We start from the raw sequence: 19,476 nt of genomic DNA on the forward strand, positions 1-19,476 counted from the left end.
CAGGGTTTAAAGAAGAAACGGTGCATTCGGATTGAATCGCTGCAAGGTCCATAGACAACTACCAAGTCCAGTACAGAACGCCTCCATCCCCAATCTCCAACTTGCGAGCTGTAAAATTTTGTCTAAGCGACGGAGGAAGCTAGTGAGAGTTCGGAATCGATGTCGGAGATTGAGGATGGGTCGGATGCGCCCGAGGAGTTCACGTGCGAGCAGGTCTGAAAGCCTTACTTTCTCAGCTTCCAATTCTTCCAATGGAGTCTTTGAAATTACTGTTCTTTTGACTGGAACCAACATCTTGTTGCAAAAGAAAAGAAGTTTTTTGTTTTCTGTTCCTAATTTTATTCCCTTTTGGTCACATTCTGGTGGTGATTTTATTAAAATACGCAGGGCATGAAACAAGAGGAAGAGATACGGATAGTCCAGAATCGAAATAAAGTCAGGTGTGCTTCTTTTTCTTGTTAGCTACTTCTTCGTTTTTTCCTTAATTTTTTGTTTTCCGAGCTGCTTTCTGTAGAGTTTTACTGTGCGTTTATTTCTTATGGGTTGTTATTACAGTACCTAGAAATTTTATTTTGAGTTAATCTTCCAACTAAAGTTGGTTCCAACGTAAGTTTTGATCATCTGCGAAGATTCACGGAGTCACTAGCCATGCAATATTAGAAACTATTTTTAGCAACATGGAATTTCTTGGAGAAGCTTATTTGAGCAGTTGAGCTGTCTCACTTTTATTTACAGTTACTTCATATTTATAGAATTATAGAGCATGTATGTTGCAAAGGACAACCGAGGGTGGTTGGTTTAGAAACCCAGTCCTTTGGAATAGAACCATGCTGAAGGCAATGGATTTACATTCAGCCGTTGAGTAAAACAAGAATGAAGTCCAGCCTAACCTGACCTTGTGAATGATTCAAAAATTTAAAATTTTTTCAATTGAAATCACTGGGTCTATGTAATGTTTATTTCACTTTTAGCATAGATTCTTCCATGAAAACTTTCACAATTTCCTTGGTCTTTAATTGTTCTCTTTGGCTCATGTTTGTCACATGTCACCTGCCTGTAACCTAATTGCAAATTTTGAAATCTTGTTTCTTCACTGTTCATTACAAAATACTTCTCTCCCCTCACATGCTTTTTTGGGGTTCTCATGGTTATATTTGGCAGAGGGCTGGCCTAGGTGCAATGGTTAGGTTGCTCCATTTGACCAAGTGGGCATGCAATAGTGTCTGCAAATAGACTCTCTGTGAAAGCCAGGTTGAGGCTGCTTATATTATGACCCTCACCAATCCCCATGCGGTGGCTGCACCCTATTTTTATGGTTACCATTGGTATTTCGGTCTTAATATATTGTAGTTTATATTATTTTAGGTTAGTTTAAGGTTCATAAATCGGCATTTTTAGCTGTAGCCTTGAGTTCTCATTTTATTTGGGAAGTTGAAAATAAGTTCCAAAACTTTTTTGTCACTCCTCTTTAGGCTAATTTATAGCATTTAAGATTGCTATCATTCCCCCTCCCTCGATCTGTGCATCTCGGACAAGCAAGGTTATTTCAATTTAAGTCGAATTAAGAGATTCATGGCCAAAGTCTTGGTTGGAAGGCTCTAGATTCAGAGATTTACTTTAATCAAGTAAGACTTGTTGAATGAACAGTAGGTATGGATGGTTGTTCCCTCAGCTATAAATATATAATCACCTTTCTTTTTTAGAGAATAAATTTGAAAATCAGTATATCATTTTATGGAGGATTTTATAGCTTAGCCTTTTCTTTTTCTTTTTTTAAGTAATTGGATCTCCACACCCACATTTTTGTTCCTAATCCTATCTTATCAAACTCTGTGTCATTTTCTGTCAATTCTGACAACTTGCTCCCATCCTGAAGCTGTTGAGCTTTCAACAGGCTTAAATGGAATTTATAAATAGAGATGCGAAAGTATTTAGTGACTTAAGTTTCATTGAAACTCTTATATGATGGCTGAACATTTTGTACTGAGTTTCTTGATTGACACCAATGTTTGAGGATTGGGGGCTGGTTGGAGAAATATCAACAAATGAAAATGTGAATCAGTTTCACACTTAAAAGGATGGTGTTTTTCTTTTTTGGGTTTTTTTTGGGCTCTTTTTTTTTTTTTTTTTTTTTTTGGGGGGGGGGGGGGGTTGCTTTAGGGGTTGGATGGATGCTTTGTGAGAAATCTCCTTTTTGAAAAAATTAATGCTTTTAAGTTTTTTGTTATAGAAAAGGATGTGAAAAGAATATCACAAAATAATTCACTAAGGAAAGGATACAAATAAGAGAGCTGTAAAATAGCTGAGTTTTAGGTTTTAGCCAAGATGAAGACTTCCCTGGAGGCCGAGATCTTCAATAAAAAGTAGATAGTTGTTTTCGTTTGTTGCTGAAGTTGATAAATATTTTGGTTGGCAACATTGATTAGGTGACATGGCCCTTTTCTTTTTTGTGTGTATGTGTGTGCATGGGGGGGTGGTTTGCGGTTAGGGATTGGATCTCTAGTCTCCCCCAATTCCCCGATTTTGGTGGGTGGTTTGCAGTTAGGGATTGGATCTCTAGTCTCCCCCAATTCCCGGATTTTGGTTGGGCTACATTAAGGATCAACCTTACACCCATATCTATTTACTCTTATAATGGATGATATAACCAAAATACCCAAGATGAGGTTACTTGGTGTATGTTTTTTGTTGATCATATTGTTTTGCTAGATGACATATAAGTAGGGATTAATACCAAGATAGAATCATGGAGAGCAACTTTGGAATGAAAATGCTTTAAACTAAATAGAACGAAGACGGAATATCTAGTGTGTAACTTTGGCCGTGATCGGACAAATGATGAAGTGGCGAAACTTGTTGAAAAGGAGATTACACATAGTGATTATTTTAGGTACTTTGGCTCAATCATCAATAAAGAATGTGATATAGAGGATGATGTTTCCTAAAGAATTAAAATAGGTTAGATGAAGTGAGAGGTGTGTCTGGGTCTTGTGCGATCGACATATTCCTTTAGAGTTCAAAGGAAAATTCTATTGGATGACCATACAATTGGCTGTAATGCCATGGTACATAGTGTTGGGTTTTTAAGAAGTATCATATAGATAAACTCACCGAAGCATAATGAAGATGCTAAGGTGGATGAGTGGCAAAACTAAGGAGGATAAGGTTAAAAATGATCATATTAGAACTTATCTGTAGCTTTGATGAATGATAAGCTACGAGAAAGTTGATTGATGTGGCATGACCATGTTCAACGGAGGCCTTCAAATGCTTTTGTCCGGATAAGTTATTTTATCTAGATCAAAGGAACCAGAAGAGCTAGGGGTGGACCTAAGATAACTTTAGGAGAAGTGGTGAGAAAGGGTATGCATGTCTTAAGCTTTGTATCTAATTTGACCTCAAATAGAACTGATTGGAAGGCAAGGATCAGTGTAGCCGACCCCATTTATTTGGGATAAGGCTTGTCGTTGTTGTTGTTGGTTTCTAGTCTCCACCTTTCCATGAAGAAGAAATGAATGTATGCTTTGTAAAGAGGAACATTTGGCCTGCAGTTTGAATGTTCCTTTACTCCATAACTTGCATTACTTTGACACTGGACAACTTAAGAGCCAACTTACTGCTTCAAGCTCTGGGCACCAAGCTGCATTGAAGCCTAAAAGGCTCTTCTGCCTGTGCAGAAAGTGAAATTGTTAGTCTTCAACATGATAATAGGTGCAATGATGGCATTCTCTTTTAAAATGACATCATTAAGGTTCCTAAAAAGCCTTATGGAGATTCTAGGCATCCAATTTAATGCTCTAAAGCCTCTAAAGTGCATGTCAGGGGTTATAGGTGCAGCTGTTTACAAGGAGAGTGATGGCATTGCCCTTCTCTTTAGGAGGATATGTAGCCTTTGGTACTTCTCCAGAAGGAATCGTGAGCAACTGGACCAATTAAAAATTATATATTAACAAGGATGTTTTCAAAAGTGCATCTGGCTTAGGTCACGGTTCCAGTCTGATTCTTCACATCATGGCTTACCACAAAATCCTTAAGGCTCTTTAATATCAATTGTTTTAAGGTTTGATCCGCTTTGAAAGTTGAAACTGAAATCTTGAATCTTTACTTTTTATCTTCTGGAAATATGGTTCTTTTTTTCCGTTATTCTTCACTCAGGAGAGAGCCTTTAGAGGGGCATATCTTAAAAAAGTATTTTAAAAGATTGCCAAGGAGTCAACTGCTCATAAGGATATGGAGATGTCTAACAACCGCTCTTGTATAATTTTATAAACATGCATTATTTACCAAGATGGAATGCTAAAATCTAATTCATATGCATCCATGTGGGTATGGGTGTGGTTGATGGAGAGAAAAGAGGCATTTGGTGGAAGTTGTTGCAAGAAATGTTCCGAAGTTTTTCCAGCCTGAAGTTCTTTTATGTTCTAACTTTTCTAGTTATAACTTATAAAGTCTAAAAGTGTTAGTTTCATTTTCATTGATCTTATTATTAGCAAACACCCCCAAGGAAAAAATGTATTTCATTGAACCTTGCATGTTCGTAATTTTTTTATTTGTTAATTATCCTTGGATCCGTGAGTAATTTCTGCTATCTTTATAGGGTTGCCCAGGAAGGCAAAGAACGCCGGAAGAGGTGGGCTGAAAGGAAAAAGCGACAAATTTCAGAGGGTCATGGTGGTGTTGAACATGAAGAAGTACCTGATGAACACGAGGAGGATCGGGTTATACCTGGAATGCTTCCAAATGACATTGTCAATCTGCTTGCAGCTCGTGAGAAGTATGTAATGTTCATCCTCCCCACCCCAAAAAAAAAAAAAAAGAGAAGAAAAAATTCCCCCAACTCCCAAAATAAAACAGAAAAAAGAAACCCACTCACTTGCGTTATCTTTCTATGTGTGTCTCATCAATTATTCCACATGCAGGAAAGTCTTTTTGTCAGACTCTGAGGAAGAGAAAGTTGAGGAGAAGCACGAACCAAAAAAGAAAAGGCACCAAGGCTCTGGGTTAGGAACCTCTTTCTTTCCTTCCTGAAATGATAGTCGAATTTCTATATGGAACTTTTTTTTGTGGGGTGGGGGGGGGGGAGAAAAAGGGCTGTCTGTGTCTCTCTCTCTCTTCCTCCTTTGGAATCACCTTCGTTGCACCCCCTTTGCGCCACTTACTGGTCTACACTGCACAATGGCAGTTTGCTCTTCTTCCCTTCCTCCTGTTCATCATGGTTCTTTACTTGAATCTAACAACTCTTTGATGATGGTCTGCAGGCCAGAGCTGGTGATTTTGAAAAACATACCGCCACCCCAGTGCTCGCAGAATGCCTTGGACTTCTTGAAGCAAAGAAAAATGCAGGTTCCTCGATCATCGTCGGTTCTGAAAAATTCTGACAAGGCACTACGTCTCCTTTCAAGTCGCGGCTTGTTAAGATAGAAGTGAAGCTTCATCTGAGGTTTTGTAATTTTTTCATTAGTAATGCATCAAGACACCTTTCCTTAACAATGTGCAGCTAATTATACTAGTTTAAACAATTAATGGGGCTTATTCTGTAGTCTGACGGGGGTTATTTCGAATTGATCTCCAAGATGAAACAGTCACTTAAGTTGTTTGATTTACTAGGCAACGCCAGTAGACTCTTGAGTCATGACTGAAATTCAAGAAACTTCAAACAGTAAAACTAGCTGGTAGAGTGAAAGAGGGAGGTACTTTGGCAAATGCATCTGGCGTCGGCAAAGAGAAGCGGTTCGAGGAACGAATAAGGATTATTGAAGCCCAATTCGGAAAGAGTTTCGGCTATTTCTTTTTTCGTTTTTGGCTGAAAGGCATAGAAGAGAGAAAACAAGGGAAAGAATAAAATTATTTTGAAACATATTTTCCTTTATAAATTTAGGCTGGTTATTTTCAATGGATCAAGGAATCGATTGAGTTGACTCAGAATCATCTATAAAATGTAGAGAACTGTAATCTTGGTAGGAAAAATTTAGAGAACCGCTCTACAGAAAGAAAGAAAGAAAGAAAAGAATTAAATTAAAAAAAAAAAAAAAAAAAAAAAAAAGCATCAAGTCTCCAAACAAGGTGTCAAAATTATAGGACCCAGAAGCTATACCTTTTGTCAATGGCAAATGGATGTTGGCTGGTTTTCTGACCTGAAAACATGACTAAATTGAGTAGGGTAGAATTAAATTGAACTTTGAATACGGAAACTTGTGAGAGGCCTAGATTTCTATGGATTTTGATTAGGGGTGTAAATGGATAATTAAAATTTGTCTCTGAATTCACATATGCATCCATTTAGGGGTATTTGAATCCGTTTGATTACTACTAATATGATGCTGATATGGTTTACCTCTTTTCTACCGATTAGTATCCGTTCGATAAAATTATACGATTAAGTTACTTTAATTTATGTTTTTTATTTTTATACATTTTTTACTTGAGATATATGACTATTTTTCTAGATATTCTACTAAATAACTATAAAAGTTGTTTGAATTCTTAAATTTCAAACATAGCCCTCACAAATAAAATGTTAAAGATGTCAAAAGGTAACTGAAAACTTGAATTCAATTTGTATTCATACCATTATAGAAGAATCTACTTAAAAAACTAACTATCCGATTATCATCCGAATTTGACTAAATTTGTCCAAAACTGATAAAATATTATCCGAATCTATCCAAATATAATAAGATGCGAACATAGTATTACCACTATCCGATCCGAATCTGATCCATTTACACCCTAATTCAAGTGGCAGCGAAGCTTCAAACTTAAGTCACCATCATAAGCCATATCAAAGGGAATGTATTCTATTCTTTTTTTATCTTTAGGGAAATATTCCCAGCGCACAATGTTTTTTTTTAATGATACGTGCAAGTATTTCCTGCTTTAGTACAGATTCTATTTCAGTGGCTTTCTTTTCCCTTTCTTTCTTTTTTTCTTTTTCTTGGCGTGAAAACAAGAACTTCATTAAACCAAAATATACTATACTCATGGCTACAGAAACAATAAAGTGAATTCCTAAGGAACATTTATATAAGATTAGCATAAATTCACATAGAAGAAACTCATAGATCTGATGCATGTACATGTACCCATCCACTACTAGCCTTACTGTACATACACCGTGGAAAACAGAGAAGCTGCCCAAGTGAGTGATGAACATATGGAACCTTTCTCTAGTCTTCATGGGATTCTGAAACAAGAGTGGTTCTTCAGGGAGCAGCGAAAGCATCATCAAGCCAGCTGCGGTGGACAGGATCCTTGTTGGGCTCAGCGGAGCTGGATGAGAAGGGGGAGCTCAGAAGAGATTGGAGGGCATTTCGGAGCTTGTTCATCCTTTTACGGTGTCGAATACGCCGGAGCACCTGGTCTTTGTTGAAGGTCTCAGTGGTGTGAGCAGGCTTGAGGTAGAGTTGGCCTGTCACTGTGTTTGAGGTTTCTGCTGCTTCTTTTTCCTCCTCAACATCCACCACCACCACCACTGTGTTGTAGTTGAGTGTCCCTTCTTCTGAGACAGCTGAGAGGGTTAGTGGCTTTCTGGAAACAGTAGAGGCCATTCTTGCTATGGGTCTTTCCTTGTGAAACTGTAAGCAAATGTAAGCTGAAGAGGCTTCTCTCTCTGGAGTCTTGGGTAAGGAAGGAGTGGAGAAGAGGGTGAATTTATAGAGACTCTGAAGGTTTTCAAATGGGATTTTGGAATGAGTGGAGTGGAATATTATATATGGCCTGATTGGTCGGTAGATTGGGAAGGGTGACCGAGGTTGCTTGCCGGTTCAATTTCGGTGCGCAGCACGTTGGCAATCAACGGTCGAGATTTAAAAAAATCCCCATATTTTAGCCACTATTCTTTATTAAGAACTTCAAATGGTATTAAATTTTAACCAAAAAAAAAAAGTTTTTTATTTTTTTTGGGTGCAAATGCTGAATTCAAAAGGTTCTTCCTATGGTTTTCTTCTGTGAAGTGCTTTCTATGGGCAACACCGAGCAACGAATATGAGCTCAACTTCAGTGTCGTAATTAATGTACTATATTATGTTGCAAACGGTTGAGATCGATCATCCGTTTCTCAAAAGTGTGAGAACAACACTTTTAAAATGGACGATCAATATCGAAATCTCGGCCATTCTCTGCAAGTGTTGTGCATTAAAATGCGCACTCAAGCAATTTCCAACGAATATACATTTTTTAGAGGCCAACACATACACTCATACATTTATAGGGGAGGAATTTATTAATATTAATATTAATATTATTATTATTATTATTATTATTATTATTATTATTATTATTATTATTATTAGTTTTTTTGTGTGTGTGAATAGATTTTGAGGGAAGAGGAAGGTTGTGGATAAGGGTAGAAGCAGATATCCAATCCGAATCCAATAGGAATTTACCAAGCTGAATCGAACCGATTAAGTCTGATCAAACTAATTAAAATTTAATTGGATTACTACCGAGTCAATAGGGCTCACTTTTCTTCTACCATGAGAAAGTGACGTGGCAAAATCTCAGCTTACTTTCCAAGAAGTGTAAAATAAGGAGAGGTGTAGGGATGTAGGGGGGTAGGGGGGTGTTGGAGGAACTTTTGTAAGAAGCATTGAAAAATATGGAGAAGTATTGTTCTCTTGAGCACTTAAAATCAAAGTTTAAAGTATTGGTATCGACTATTGTATCGATCAAGTAATTTTAAGAGACGTATAGTCCTATATCAAGTATTGTATCGATCTGGTTAATATATTTTAGTGTAATTTAATAGAGAGATGTATCGTCGCGGTTGGATCAAATATGAATACGTATTTGCTAGTATCGTATGGTATTGTGGGATACTTTAAACCTTGCTTCAAACTTCAATTGCATTGGTTAGAAAAGAAAAGGAGCCCAGTCCCTGAGTCCCACACTTTTTCTGGGCCAGAATCGTGGTTCATTTGCTGATAAGAGATGTGCCTAGCTCTCGCTCATGCCAGTCAGACAAAGCCCACAAGGGACTAAAATTTAGAAATTACTTGGGTGCTGTGTAATTAATGCACAGCACCTGCAGCAATATCAAAATCTCGATCCATTCGCAGCACAATATTGCACAGCACTGAAGTCACACCCCTAAAATTTCAAGCCTCAATGACAAGGTCGGAAAGTGTGTTGAGGCTTATTATTACATATTTCTCATATACGAACTCACTCTTGGCTGTTCAAATGGAAAAATCGCCAGTGATACAACACTACAAAGACACCCAAAAAACCCGTCGACAAAAGCAGAGAGCAAACTGCCGCTTTGAAGGCTGCCCTGCCATTCGAGAAGGTCGACATTGCCTAAATGAAACACAACAAATATTTCTTTAATGGACTGATATCTGCTCCTCAAACAATGTAATCATCAACTTGTATACAGCAGGAAGAGAGGATATCATTGATAATGCGAGAACTTTGGTAAATATACACTACCTGTAATCTATTCCATGGCTTGAAATATACACTACCTTGAACTCTAGACCTCAAACATGCAATCATGTATCAGTCTAACAGCCATGCTCGAATGGTGGAGCGCATGTATTACATTCAGAACTAAGTTTATTTACAGTAACTGATGGATGATATACATTTTAATTGGTGTCATTTTTATCAAGAAAACTTATCAAAAATCCACTAACAATTCTTCTTGCTATAGCATTGGGGATGCATCGGCATAAACGTCCATCTACATAGGCAATCATCCCCGAGAACAAAAAGCTGCGGATCCCCCCTTTCCAGTTAAAATTAACTCTTTTCTGCTCTTTCTTGGACACAGGGACTATCTCCTTAACCCCTGCACCCTCAGCACTTCCCAATTTTATCTTGGAGTGGATGGAAGCCATAAACTTATCAGCTTGCTTTCTCAGCATACGGATGGCAAAACTCACAAACAAATGTTCACATAAGGTCAGCACTGTGGGTCCAATCTTCCATTCCTGTATAAAACCTTTGAATGAGTAACTTATAAAGAGGATAGAATGCATTGAGTAACACATAAAGAGGATAGAATGCATATAAATAATCATGGAGATAATTTTCAGGTTCAAGAGTAAATAATTCTTGCAAGCACCAAATATATGGGGTTACTTCATAGAATGAGATTAGATATAGTGACGATTTTCTAAAATCTTAAGAGAGGATTTACTTAATAGAATGAGACTCGACACATTCATGGAATTATGTTGCTCTCTTAACATTAGCATCTGATCAGAAACCTCACTAAAGCCGTGTACCAGTTCATGAAGCAGTCCAAAGCAGGGAGATGCAGAGACAAACGCTTATACGCTCTTCAATAATCCTTGAGGGAAATCTTGTTTATTGACGGATAACAAACTTATTGCTTTCCCTCCTATCTTAAGTCCTCTTGCTCTCCTGTTTGAGGTGCTAGCATGCTTGTACTTGGGGCAGTTTTTTCTTCTTTAGCCATTCTCCAGGGGCTGTTGCAGTCCTCATACTCTTTGGTAATATATCTTTTATTCATCCAAAAAAGAAAAAGCTTCTCTGCAGTTCTGAGAGGATACAAAGCTAGCAGTACGATTATCATGAAAAAATCCAGAATCAAGAATGAACTGTCATGAAAAGATCCAAGCTTGGTTAGTCAGTGTTTCCTCCCAGCTCCAAAGGTTCTTCCATGAACATTACATAGGTACTGTACACTTGAGGTTGGCATCTCTTCTGATTTTGTTGAGAACTTTTAGAAAGCATCTCTTTGAGTCAAGGAATAAATATTTACAGTCCATGCCCCCAATAAATAATGAGGAAGTAGTCATTACTATGAGAAACCTTTTTATTTTTTCTATTCCAAGAAAAGAAGCTTCTAAACAGGGAAAAAGAAGAGGGGGAAGGGGGGGACAAATAATCCTTCTAGCAAACATGATCCTGATTGTAGTGAGAATGCTGAGAAATCCATGTGAAGAGATACTAAAGGTATCCCTAAACTATAAGGCACCATTTGTTTGCAAAGGTGGTGGGGGAAAAAAGGGGCAGAAAAAATAAAAATGTGGGACCCATATGTAATAGGGTGGGGGAATAGAAAAGGAAATAAAAGGATTTTGTGAAAATGTTTTGAATTGGGGTCCCACTTTGTTGTTTTCCACACTTTTTCACAAAATCCCACATTTTGTGGGATTTTGAAAATGGATGGGGTGGAAAAGTTAGCATGCCAACTCAGCAAACGAGTTTCCTTAAATTAAGGAAGCTTGTCTGCCAACTTTCCCACCCCGGTGAACAAAAAAAAGCCACACATTGGGATTTCATGGAAAATTTTGCTTTTTTCAAACTTTTTCCCACCCACTTCAGATCCAACAGACAAACGGTGTCTAAGGGATGGGAAACAACAAAAAGATAGAATCAAATCTTCGCATAAAATTGTTCTTCGTGTTGGACTGATTGTAACGGTAGAAATTTAAGCAAAACTATGCTGCATCTACTATTTTTATATTCCCATTTTCCTGCTAACTGAAGGGCTAAGTTGGGTATTATATGGGATGTTAATGGAACATCATGTGCTAATCACAAGCCTGGTAGTGGAAGTATTTGCATTACAGATCAGTGAAGACTGAAGAGAGCTCCTCATTGCATGAATTGAACATGGCATACAATAACAAATTAACAATAATAACGACAACAACCACAACCACCACCCAAGAGTTATCCCAAATAAATGGGGTTGGCCACATGGATCGTTGAAGGAAATCAACTCTATTTGGGTTGTACTTGATACAAGGCCCAAGCTGTATACATCTTTCCCCACCATTTCTCCTAGGTTCATTTCATGTTTGCCCTTAGCTTGTCTAGTTGCTTCAAACTGAATCACCCAGTCCTATAATTGAGCACCCCAAGACCTCTTCCGAACACAATCATGCCATCTCAAATGACTTGCTTGTAGTATCAGAATGTGCCCCTTTGGAAATCAATACACGAAAAAATGGTTATTGTTACAGAGATTGTTGAGGGAGAGTGACTAAGATTGCATAAAGGAGTATGGTGTTTTATTTTAATGCGTGTCTGCCATTAGAAACTAGCATATATAGAGTTAGAAGCATACTTGCATTACTGCTTCATATCATATTGCATTATGCTTGTTCTAAACTGTTTGTAGTTGTTATTTGTGATTGAACTACTTGCTGAGTTCTTTTGAGCTCACCCTTCGGGGACAATGTTTGTTAGACCTTGTTGTAGGTACCGATGACTTTGAGATCTAGGACTACGAGGCCATGGCGAGTGACCCGTATTGCATACAAGGTGCAGGCTGTTACGAACATCACAGTGAAGATTTCTAGTGTGACGATTGTGCGTACTAGGATTAGTCCTATTCTAGAGCTGGAGTGTCCCGTATTGGATACGGAAGTTTTTAAATTTGGACATACTCTTTTTGATACAGAGTTTTATTACGATTGGACTTAGATTGATTCTTAGACTTCTTTATTTCTTTATTTCAATCGATTGTAATACATTAGAGTTTTGATCTACCTTTCCGCTTTGATTTAGAGTTTATTTCCGCTATACTCTATACTCTGATTTTGTAATGGTATCATTTATTCCGCACTTTGATATTCGTTGTGATCTTTCTTAAGATCCATCCTTGATTGTTTCTTTAATAATATTTATACAATGATTATTCTTTGCTCTTGATTATGCTATTGTGCTAAGTGGGAGGATGATTGTAGAGAACTGATCTTTGGGGTTGTGGATCACACCTCCACGTATTGCAGTTAGGGTACCGGTTAGGGGGATGTGACAGATAGAGAGTAAGATGGCGACAATGTTAACGGCAACAACGATGGTGGAAGTCTCAGTGGTAGGGGTGGTAGTAGTGACGTGCAGGGCTGATTGTGTTTTTGGGGACTTCCTCTGGTTGTGGGGATGATAATGGATTCTGCCCCTGCTAAGCTCAAGATTGTGGTGGAGGGTGGGGATGAGGAGGGGTGGTACCGGAGTCTAGGATTCTGGGCAGGGATGAGGTCAGAAGTAGAGGGAAGGGGATTTGGAGGGAGGGGAGGATTGAGGGTGGCATGGGGGTCAAAAACATGACAGTGCGGTTGATCGAAACCCAGTCCATATCGTCCAAAATTAGCACAAAGCGCATATGAGCTTCAACATTGATCTCCCCACAGATTCAAGCGTACAAGAGGCACTCTATATTTCTGGTTCTTGAATCCATATACAGAGGCTGCCCAGCAACAGAACCAATTCTACTAAAGCATTCTTTGTTCCAGAGGTGGAAGGGGAGTCCTGACAGCATTAGCCAGATTGGAATGGATTTATGGTCGATATTCCTAATCTGTAATTGTGGGTTCCATTGCCCAAGATAGAGAATTTCAGAGCCTATAAACCATGGTGCTCCTTCTAGAGCTCTTCTCTTGAGTTCTTCATCAGAAAATTCGAAGACAAATATCCCACTATTGAGGAGGAAGGACTAAAGCGCTCTTTGTTCCTGCCATGGTTTCAAGAATGAAGCTTGGGACAATGCTGAACAATGGCCTGAAACCGAGGAAGTAGCCTACGAGACAAGGTTCTAGTTCATGACATTGGGAGGGGGAGGTCAGTGGCGTAGAGGGTGAAGGTTGAAGTGCCATTGGAGGGAAATCAGTAATGGAGAGGAAGGCAAAAGAGGAGATGGAAGGGGAGGAGGAAGAGAAGAGGGTAGACCAGGGCCTGGGTCTACGAAGGGAGGAGGAAGAAGGGGGGGGGGGGGGACATCACCAGAATCAGAGTCATAACTGAAAGAGAAAACCAAAGAATACCTTAAGGTGCTTCATATTTTCTCATTTTGATGGTCTTGTTTATTACTATTTTCTATGGATGCTCGCATTATTCCTTATATTGTTGCTGATTAAAAATTAACCTGTTAACAAGGCAATTGTCATTTTTAGAACATTGAAGATTCATCATTCTATCTGATGTCTTGCAGCACATTCTCCCTGACCCCATGTTCCCAATTGATGCACTGTTGTGTTGATTACATACAGCCAGGATTATATTGCTCATCGTTACCTAAATTCTATGTTTTAGTCTCTAGGTTCATCATGTACATTGCTGCCACCCCCTATGATGTAGTATTAGATTGAAGAGGTTCAACTAAGGACCAATGCTGCCAGGAAAAGAATAGTATACTCTTAACTGACTTGACTAACTGAATTAAAATGACACTTAAAAACTCTTATCTTTCAGAAGATAACATACAAACTTTATAACAAATAGAAGTCTAATCCTACTTGCTAATTAAGTCATGTGACTTTTATAAGGTCACATGACCTCTAAAATAAACTAATTAACTAGTCAAAACTTCAAGTACCACCTTGGGGCACACGTTTTAGCCCCCTAGATACATGGGACAAAAGGTCCAATCCTAGGCTCATTTATAGGAAAGCAAGCCCAAGTAGGGGCTGGATCTGCATAGACCTAACTTAAGTTCACCTTGAGGGTTTGAATAGTCTAGCATAGCCCATAGTTGTCAAGGTGTCGCTTAAGCTTCAGTCTCAGTCATGGCAAAGCGACTGTCGCTTTCTTTTTAAATCAATAAAGCGGTTGCGATGCCCTGGTCACCAAGGGGACTGCTTTATTGGTTTTTGTCTTTTAAAATCATTTTATAAAAAAAAAATACCAAATCGATGGTACGGAATATAATAGCATTTGATTCTAAAGGTTTTTTAGTTATTAGTTTTACACATCAAGTATAGGACTAAGATACATGGAATCAAATCATAGTAAAATAGGGTTGGGGGAAAAAAAAAGGAAACTTAGACACTCTTCCTCACAAATTCATAAAACAAAACTCTAACCTAAATCACTCTCGCTCTCTCACAAAAGTCTTCCTCCTCATGGAACTCCTTTGGTTGTTAAACTTTGAAGGTTGATTCATGATTTTAATGTTATGTTTGAAGTTAATCACTATGTTCAATTTTCAATGTTATATGTTGATTATATGGATAAACTTTTCATTAAGTTTGCAAAATGTTTCATACTTAAATGCTAGGAATTTTATGTAACTTTTGCTATTTGGATCAAATATAAAAAAAACCAACACTAGAAAGCCTTGACCACCTAAAACTAATAGCAAAACGCTTTGACCACTTAGTCATTGCTTTATTGGTGCTTTGTCGCCTTGGTTGCTTTGTTGCTTTGACAACCTTGGCATAGCCTATCCTAGTCAGCCTCTAGGTAAATCCCCTACAGCAGGTAGCAGTGCCTACCAATGAAACATCTTGGATTTATAATTATGAAAGATGCTTGCTTTGAAAATAACCAACTATTCCAAAATTATCATTGTGAAGTGAAAAACACATGAAATCCCAGCAAAGCAAAGAGAATGATTACAGTTTCTCCTTGCAGATGACGCAGCGGACGAGAAGAAGTTGAATGTTCTCCTTTCAATAATGCCTTGCTTACAAGGAATCTTTTCACCTGGTCCATAATCTCATTTATGAGGGTACTGTTTGGAGGAAGGTTTTTGAGAAGAACCTGCCAAAATTGATGGATGTGTTACAGAAGTATATGAAAATCAAACATAACATTAGTGGTGTAGGTGGATTGGAAGTTTTTTTGGGCTAGAGAAGTTATATATGGTTGAGAACTTAAGAGACCAATGGAAATCAAAATCGAATTCAGTGAATGTTGCATGTGGGTGCACACAACTGTCACAGAATTTAGACAGTAGATATCTGATAAGATAGTTCCCTTCTAAGTACTAATAGAAATGTTAGGGCAAACCCGGTGCCAAAGGCTTCCACACAAGAGTCCAGGGGGGCAATAGAAGTATCAGCGCACACTTATTACCCATTTTTCCAGAATATAGAGAAAAGTGCCTGGGGGAAGTCAAAGTAATTTGAATCAAAGTCAAAAAAGCATCCATTCTGTTCACTAGGCCATTAATGTTTCTTCCCCTTGAATTCAGGTGCAAGGATTTGGGTTTCTTTTCTTCTAAAACAGAAAAGAAGAAAAAGAGAGGAAAAAAAAAAAAAAAAAATGAAAACAGAAATGGGCATGGACAAGATCACCTGGTTTTCAATGACTCTCACTCTGAGATATTCCTGTTTGTAGATTGTGTCCAACATAGCTTGTAAATACCCTTCGATATATAACTGCAATGTAATTAACAAATACATTTAAATTGGCCGAATTCAGAAATGGAAGCACGGCAGAAGCTAAGAATCCTATTTTCCTGTCAGAAAAGATAGAAACATACTTTACCCAAAATTTTCTCTCTTCTATCTGTTTGTGCAGGCATGATAGCTGACCATTATTGGAAAGCATTTGGGAAAGAAACTTCTTTTTTGTTGGGGTGAATATAACTTTGGGTGACTAGTGGAATACACATTCAGGAAAGAAACTCTATATAGTATAAAGCAAGAAACATGGAAATGCTCAAAATGTATCTTACATTATAAAATGATAAGAAATAACTTAATCAGAAGTTACCTCATCAACCCCAGGACTTTGGTCAAGCTTAATTTTTCTATCAGGGCCTCCCTCCATGAATGCAGTCCCTAAAACTGATGGCTCCATTGCTAACTTCAATATCCCTTGGTGAAAGCCATTAACCTAGAGATACCATGGCAACCATACAACATTAAGACAAGTTTTGCCTTTGCTTCTTTTTTTTTTTATTTTTTTTTATTTGAGAAAATTACACGGCACCCACTATATTTGGGGTGAAACTAGTGACCACTCACTATTGTCTCAAAAATTACATGGCACCCCCATTCATAATTACAAGTTACCCACAGTTAAATTTGTTGCTAAAATGGGTATGATGGCCCTTATTTTTATTTAAATCATTCAAAATTCAAATTCAAATTATATAAATGCCCTTTGGGCAGGAAAATTTCAAAGATACCCCAACCTCTCTCTACAACCAATCTTCTCCAACCAACCTCTGTGTGTGTGTGTATGGAATAGATCTGCTCAAATATGAGTTTCATTTGATCTAGGGTTGGGTGGACATTTATATTCAATTGAATTTCCCCTGAATCGGATCGAGTGATCGACTATGAGCTTTTGAGTTACTAAGTGGTTTCTCCAATATCTGAAACTCCAAATCTCCTAAAATGAGAAAAATATAACACAACACCGGATGAAAGACCCAAAGCTAGAGCGATCAAATCCAAGAAATTCACCAATGGGAACTGAGAAAACAAATTCTGAAACAGGTTCTTTGATGAATCGGACAGCAAAGATCTTACTTGAGTACGAAGAGCGAAACCCCGTTCAAGTTTCAGTTTTCGACGCCTCCAAAAGAGAAAACCACGGATTTGCAAATTCCGATGGAAATGAAGACAAGGAGATTTGAGGGTGTTACAACTTCAGCTACCGCTAAGTTCAGATCTGATCTAGGGTTAAGTTACAGTTACAGCTTCAACTACTGCTAACTTTGGATACAATTTAATAGATCTTAATCATATTGCCATGGTTGACGATGAAGATAAGAGCAAAGTTGAGCTATCTGCTGTTTTTATGCAGAAATCGTTGATCCGATCAAATGACGGACTACAATGGTGATCAGATTCCATGCCATTATAAATAGAAATTCAGTTATCTGCGTTGAAAATCAGTGGTCCTATGTGGTTTTCTGGAAGATTAGTTGCCGGAATCCAACTAAGTCGGCTGCATTTGGTGCAGCTTTTGTAGCTTTGGCAAGGGGAATTCTGGTGAGTGAACTTTGGCAGGGGAAAAGCCGGCGATGGAGGCGGTTGTCTCTGGCAGGGAGAGGGGATCTAGTAGTGTCCGGCAAGGAATATGAAGATGGGTGAAGGGAGAATATCTTCACCCACCTAAGGGTATTTGGAAATTACCCTGCCAGAGGGCATTTAGGTAATTTGAAATACAAATTTTGAATGATTTAAATAAAATAAAGGCAATTGGGTAATTTCATAACCATTTTAACAGGAAATTTAACTGTGGGTAACTTGTAATTATGCATGTGGGTGCCATGTAATTTTTGAGACAATAGTGGGTGGTCATTAGTTTCACTCCAAATATAGTGGGTGCCGTGTAATTGTCTCTCTCTTTTTTTTTTTTTTTTTTTTTTCAATCTTACTGAGTTCCAATATACTTATTGGAGCAAAACCAACCCACATAAGTATTAGAGATAGGAAAAGAGCTGCATTGACTGAAAACTTAAGAATGCTCATACCATTCCATTAAACCCACTTGCTTCTGCTCCCTTCAGAACAGAGTCAGATATTTCAGTAACAGCAGCAAAGAGAATATTTGATCCTGCAGTTCTCATCTGCAGAAAGTTTTTTTGATTGATGAACCTGTTCAAGAATTATTCGGTAATGCAATCCAACCCATATAACTTCACTACTACAAAACTTACAGTTTTCCCCAAGTCACCAAAATAGCGTTTGGTTCCCGAAAACCCCTTATTGTCAATAGATTTGCTGATGAATTTGAACATTCCTGTCCAGAATGGAAGCATTCAAACAATGGGATGAGTTTCAAGATTCTGATATTGTAATTAGTAAAGATAAGAATAGCACATGATACCTTTGATTCAAATACCTGTGGAGAGATGAAAAATCCATATTTCATCAGAGCCTGCGACTAGATGTCTTGAGAACAAACAGCATTTTCTTTATTTTCTAATACACTAAACGTTTTAAGCCAGTCTTGCATCTGACATAGATTCAAATCTACTCCCCGTCCCACAAAGACTATCCAACTTGACAAAATGCAAGTGTCAATGTGTTCTTTATACTCTAATTAGCTTAAATGCAGAGTCCCACCCCAAAATACTCCCTAAACCTGTTGAAACTTGCAAGAAAAAGTCCCAAGTTTCCACCTATATTTCCCATTTTCATTTCACCTAGTCGAAACTTGAGTTTCCCTCGAATTTTTTTCCATGGCCCAAAATTCCCCTACCAAAGGGTTAAACCATCCTAGGAAGGCTTCTTAAGGGCATCTTGTGGGCCCCACTTAGAGTTTCGGAAGGGGATAAAATCACGTTCACATCACCAAATAACCAAATTCTTTTAGAAAACCAACTCAAATGGGTAAAAGATAAGAAAAATTGAAAATTTGTTCATGGGCTTGTAGGGTAAAAGTGGGTTATCTCAAATAGGCTTTAGGGTTTAGATTAAAACAATAAGGGAATGTTATTGAAGGATTTGGGAATTGAAGATGCAATTAAATGGGTTGATCCAGGATTAGGAACAAACCAAGACTTGGGGAGAAAAGGTTATCGCGTGGCTTCTTGCCGATGGTTAATATGGCCATATGGGTAATATCGCTTGAGATGGAAAATTAGGGTTTTAAGAGATGGGACGTGGCTCCAAATGGATCGAGTGATGTCCTGCAAGTTAGGTTACCCTTAGATGGATGGATGGAAGACATTAGGTTTATTAAAATGAAGTATTCACTAAGGTTTTGGTTTCTAGGGTTAGGATGATGGGAAAAGGATGGTGCATGGATTGAAGGTCGGTGAGGTAGGGAAGAGTAATGGAGAGCTTGGTTGATTTCTGATGGCTGGATAGGGAG

At 38.1% G+C, this 19,476-nt stretch overlaps 2 protein-coding genes across 4 annotated transcripts in view; one reads left to right on the forward strand and one right to left on the reverse strand.

Annotated features, from left to right (window-relative positions):
• The first annotated feature begins 31 nt into the window (after positions 1-31).
• On the forward strand, positions 32-6,013 carry LOC149017860 (UDP-N-acetylmuramoyl-L-alanyl-D-glutamate-2, 6-diaminopimelate ligase). The gene is made up of 5 exons (XM_089152187.1): positions 32-213; positions 388-440; positions 4,598-4,774; positions 4,920-5,000; positions 5,259-6,013. Exons 1-5 carry the CDS (start codon positions 160-162, stop codon positions 5,419-5,421), a joined length of 528 nt encoding a protein of 175 aa, XP_089008313.1. The 5' UTR covers positions 32-159; the 3' UTR covers positions 5,422-6,013.
• Positions 6,014-8,983: 2,970 nt separating this feature from the next.
• The window catches only part of LOC149017861 (vacuolar protein sorting-associated protein, putative (DUF1162)), a 99,793-nt gene continuing 89,300 nt past the window's right edge, over positions 8,984-19,476 (reverse strand). For all 3 annotated transcript variants that reach the window (XM_089152190.1, XM_089152191.1, XM_089152189.1), the window contains 6 exons: positions 18,317-18,399; positions 18,131-18,226; positions 16,417-16,539; positions 15,996-16,079; positions 15,316-15,459; positions 8,984-9,932 (listed from right to left, as the gene is read on the reverse strand). In XM_089152190.1, coding sequence (XP_089008316.1) covers positions 9,588-9,932; positions 15,316-15,459; positions 15,996-16,079; positions 16,417-16,539; positions 18,131-18,226; positions 18,317-18,399 — 875 coding nt within the window. In that variant the 3' untranslated portion in view covers positions 8,984-9,587. The remainder of the gene's footprint in view (positions 9,933-15,315; positions 15,460-15,995; positions 16,080-16,416; positions 16,540-18,130; positions 18,227-18,316; positions 18,400-19,476) is intronic.

The sequence above is a fragment of the Hakea prostrata genome, chromosome 4, assembly GCF_041222555.1.
Source record: "Hakea prostrata isolate BN-2017 chromosome 4, UWA_Hpros_2, whole genome shotgun sequence".
In the NCBI taxonomy this organism is placed as follows: Eukaryota; Viridiplantae; Streptophyta; class Magnoliopsida; order Proteales; family Proteaceae; genus Hakea; species Hakea prostrata.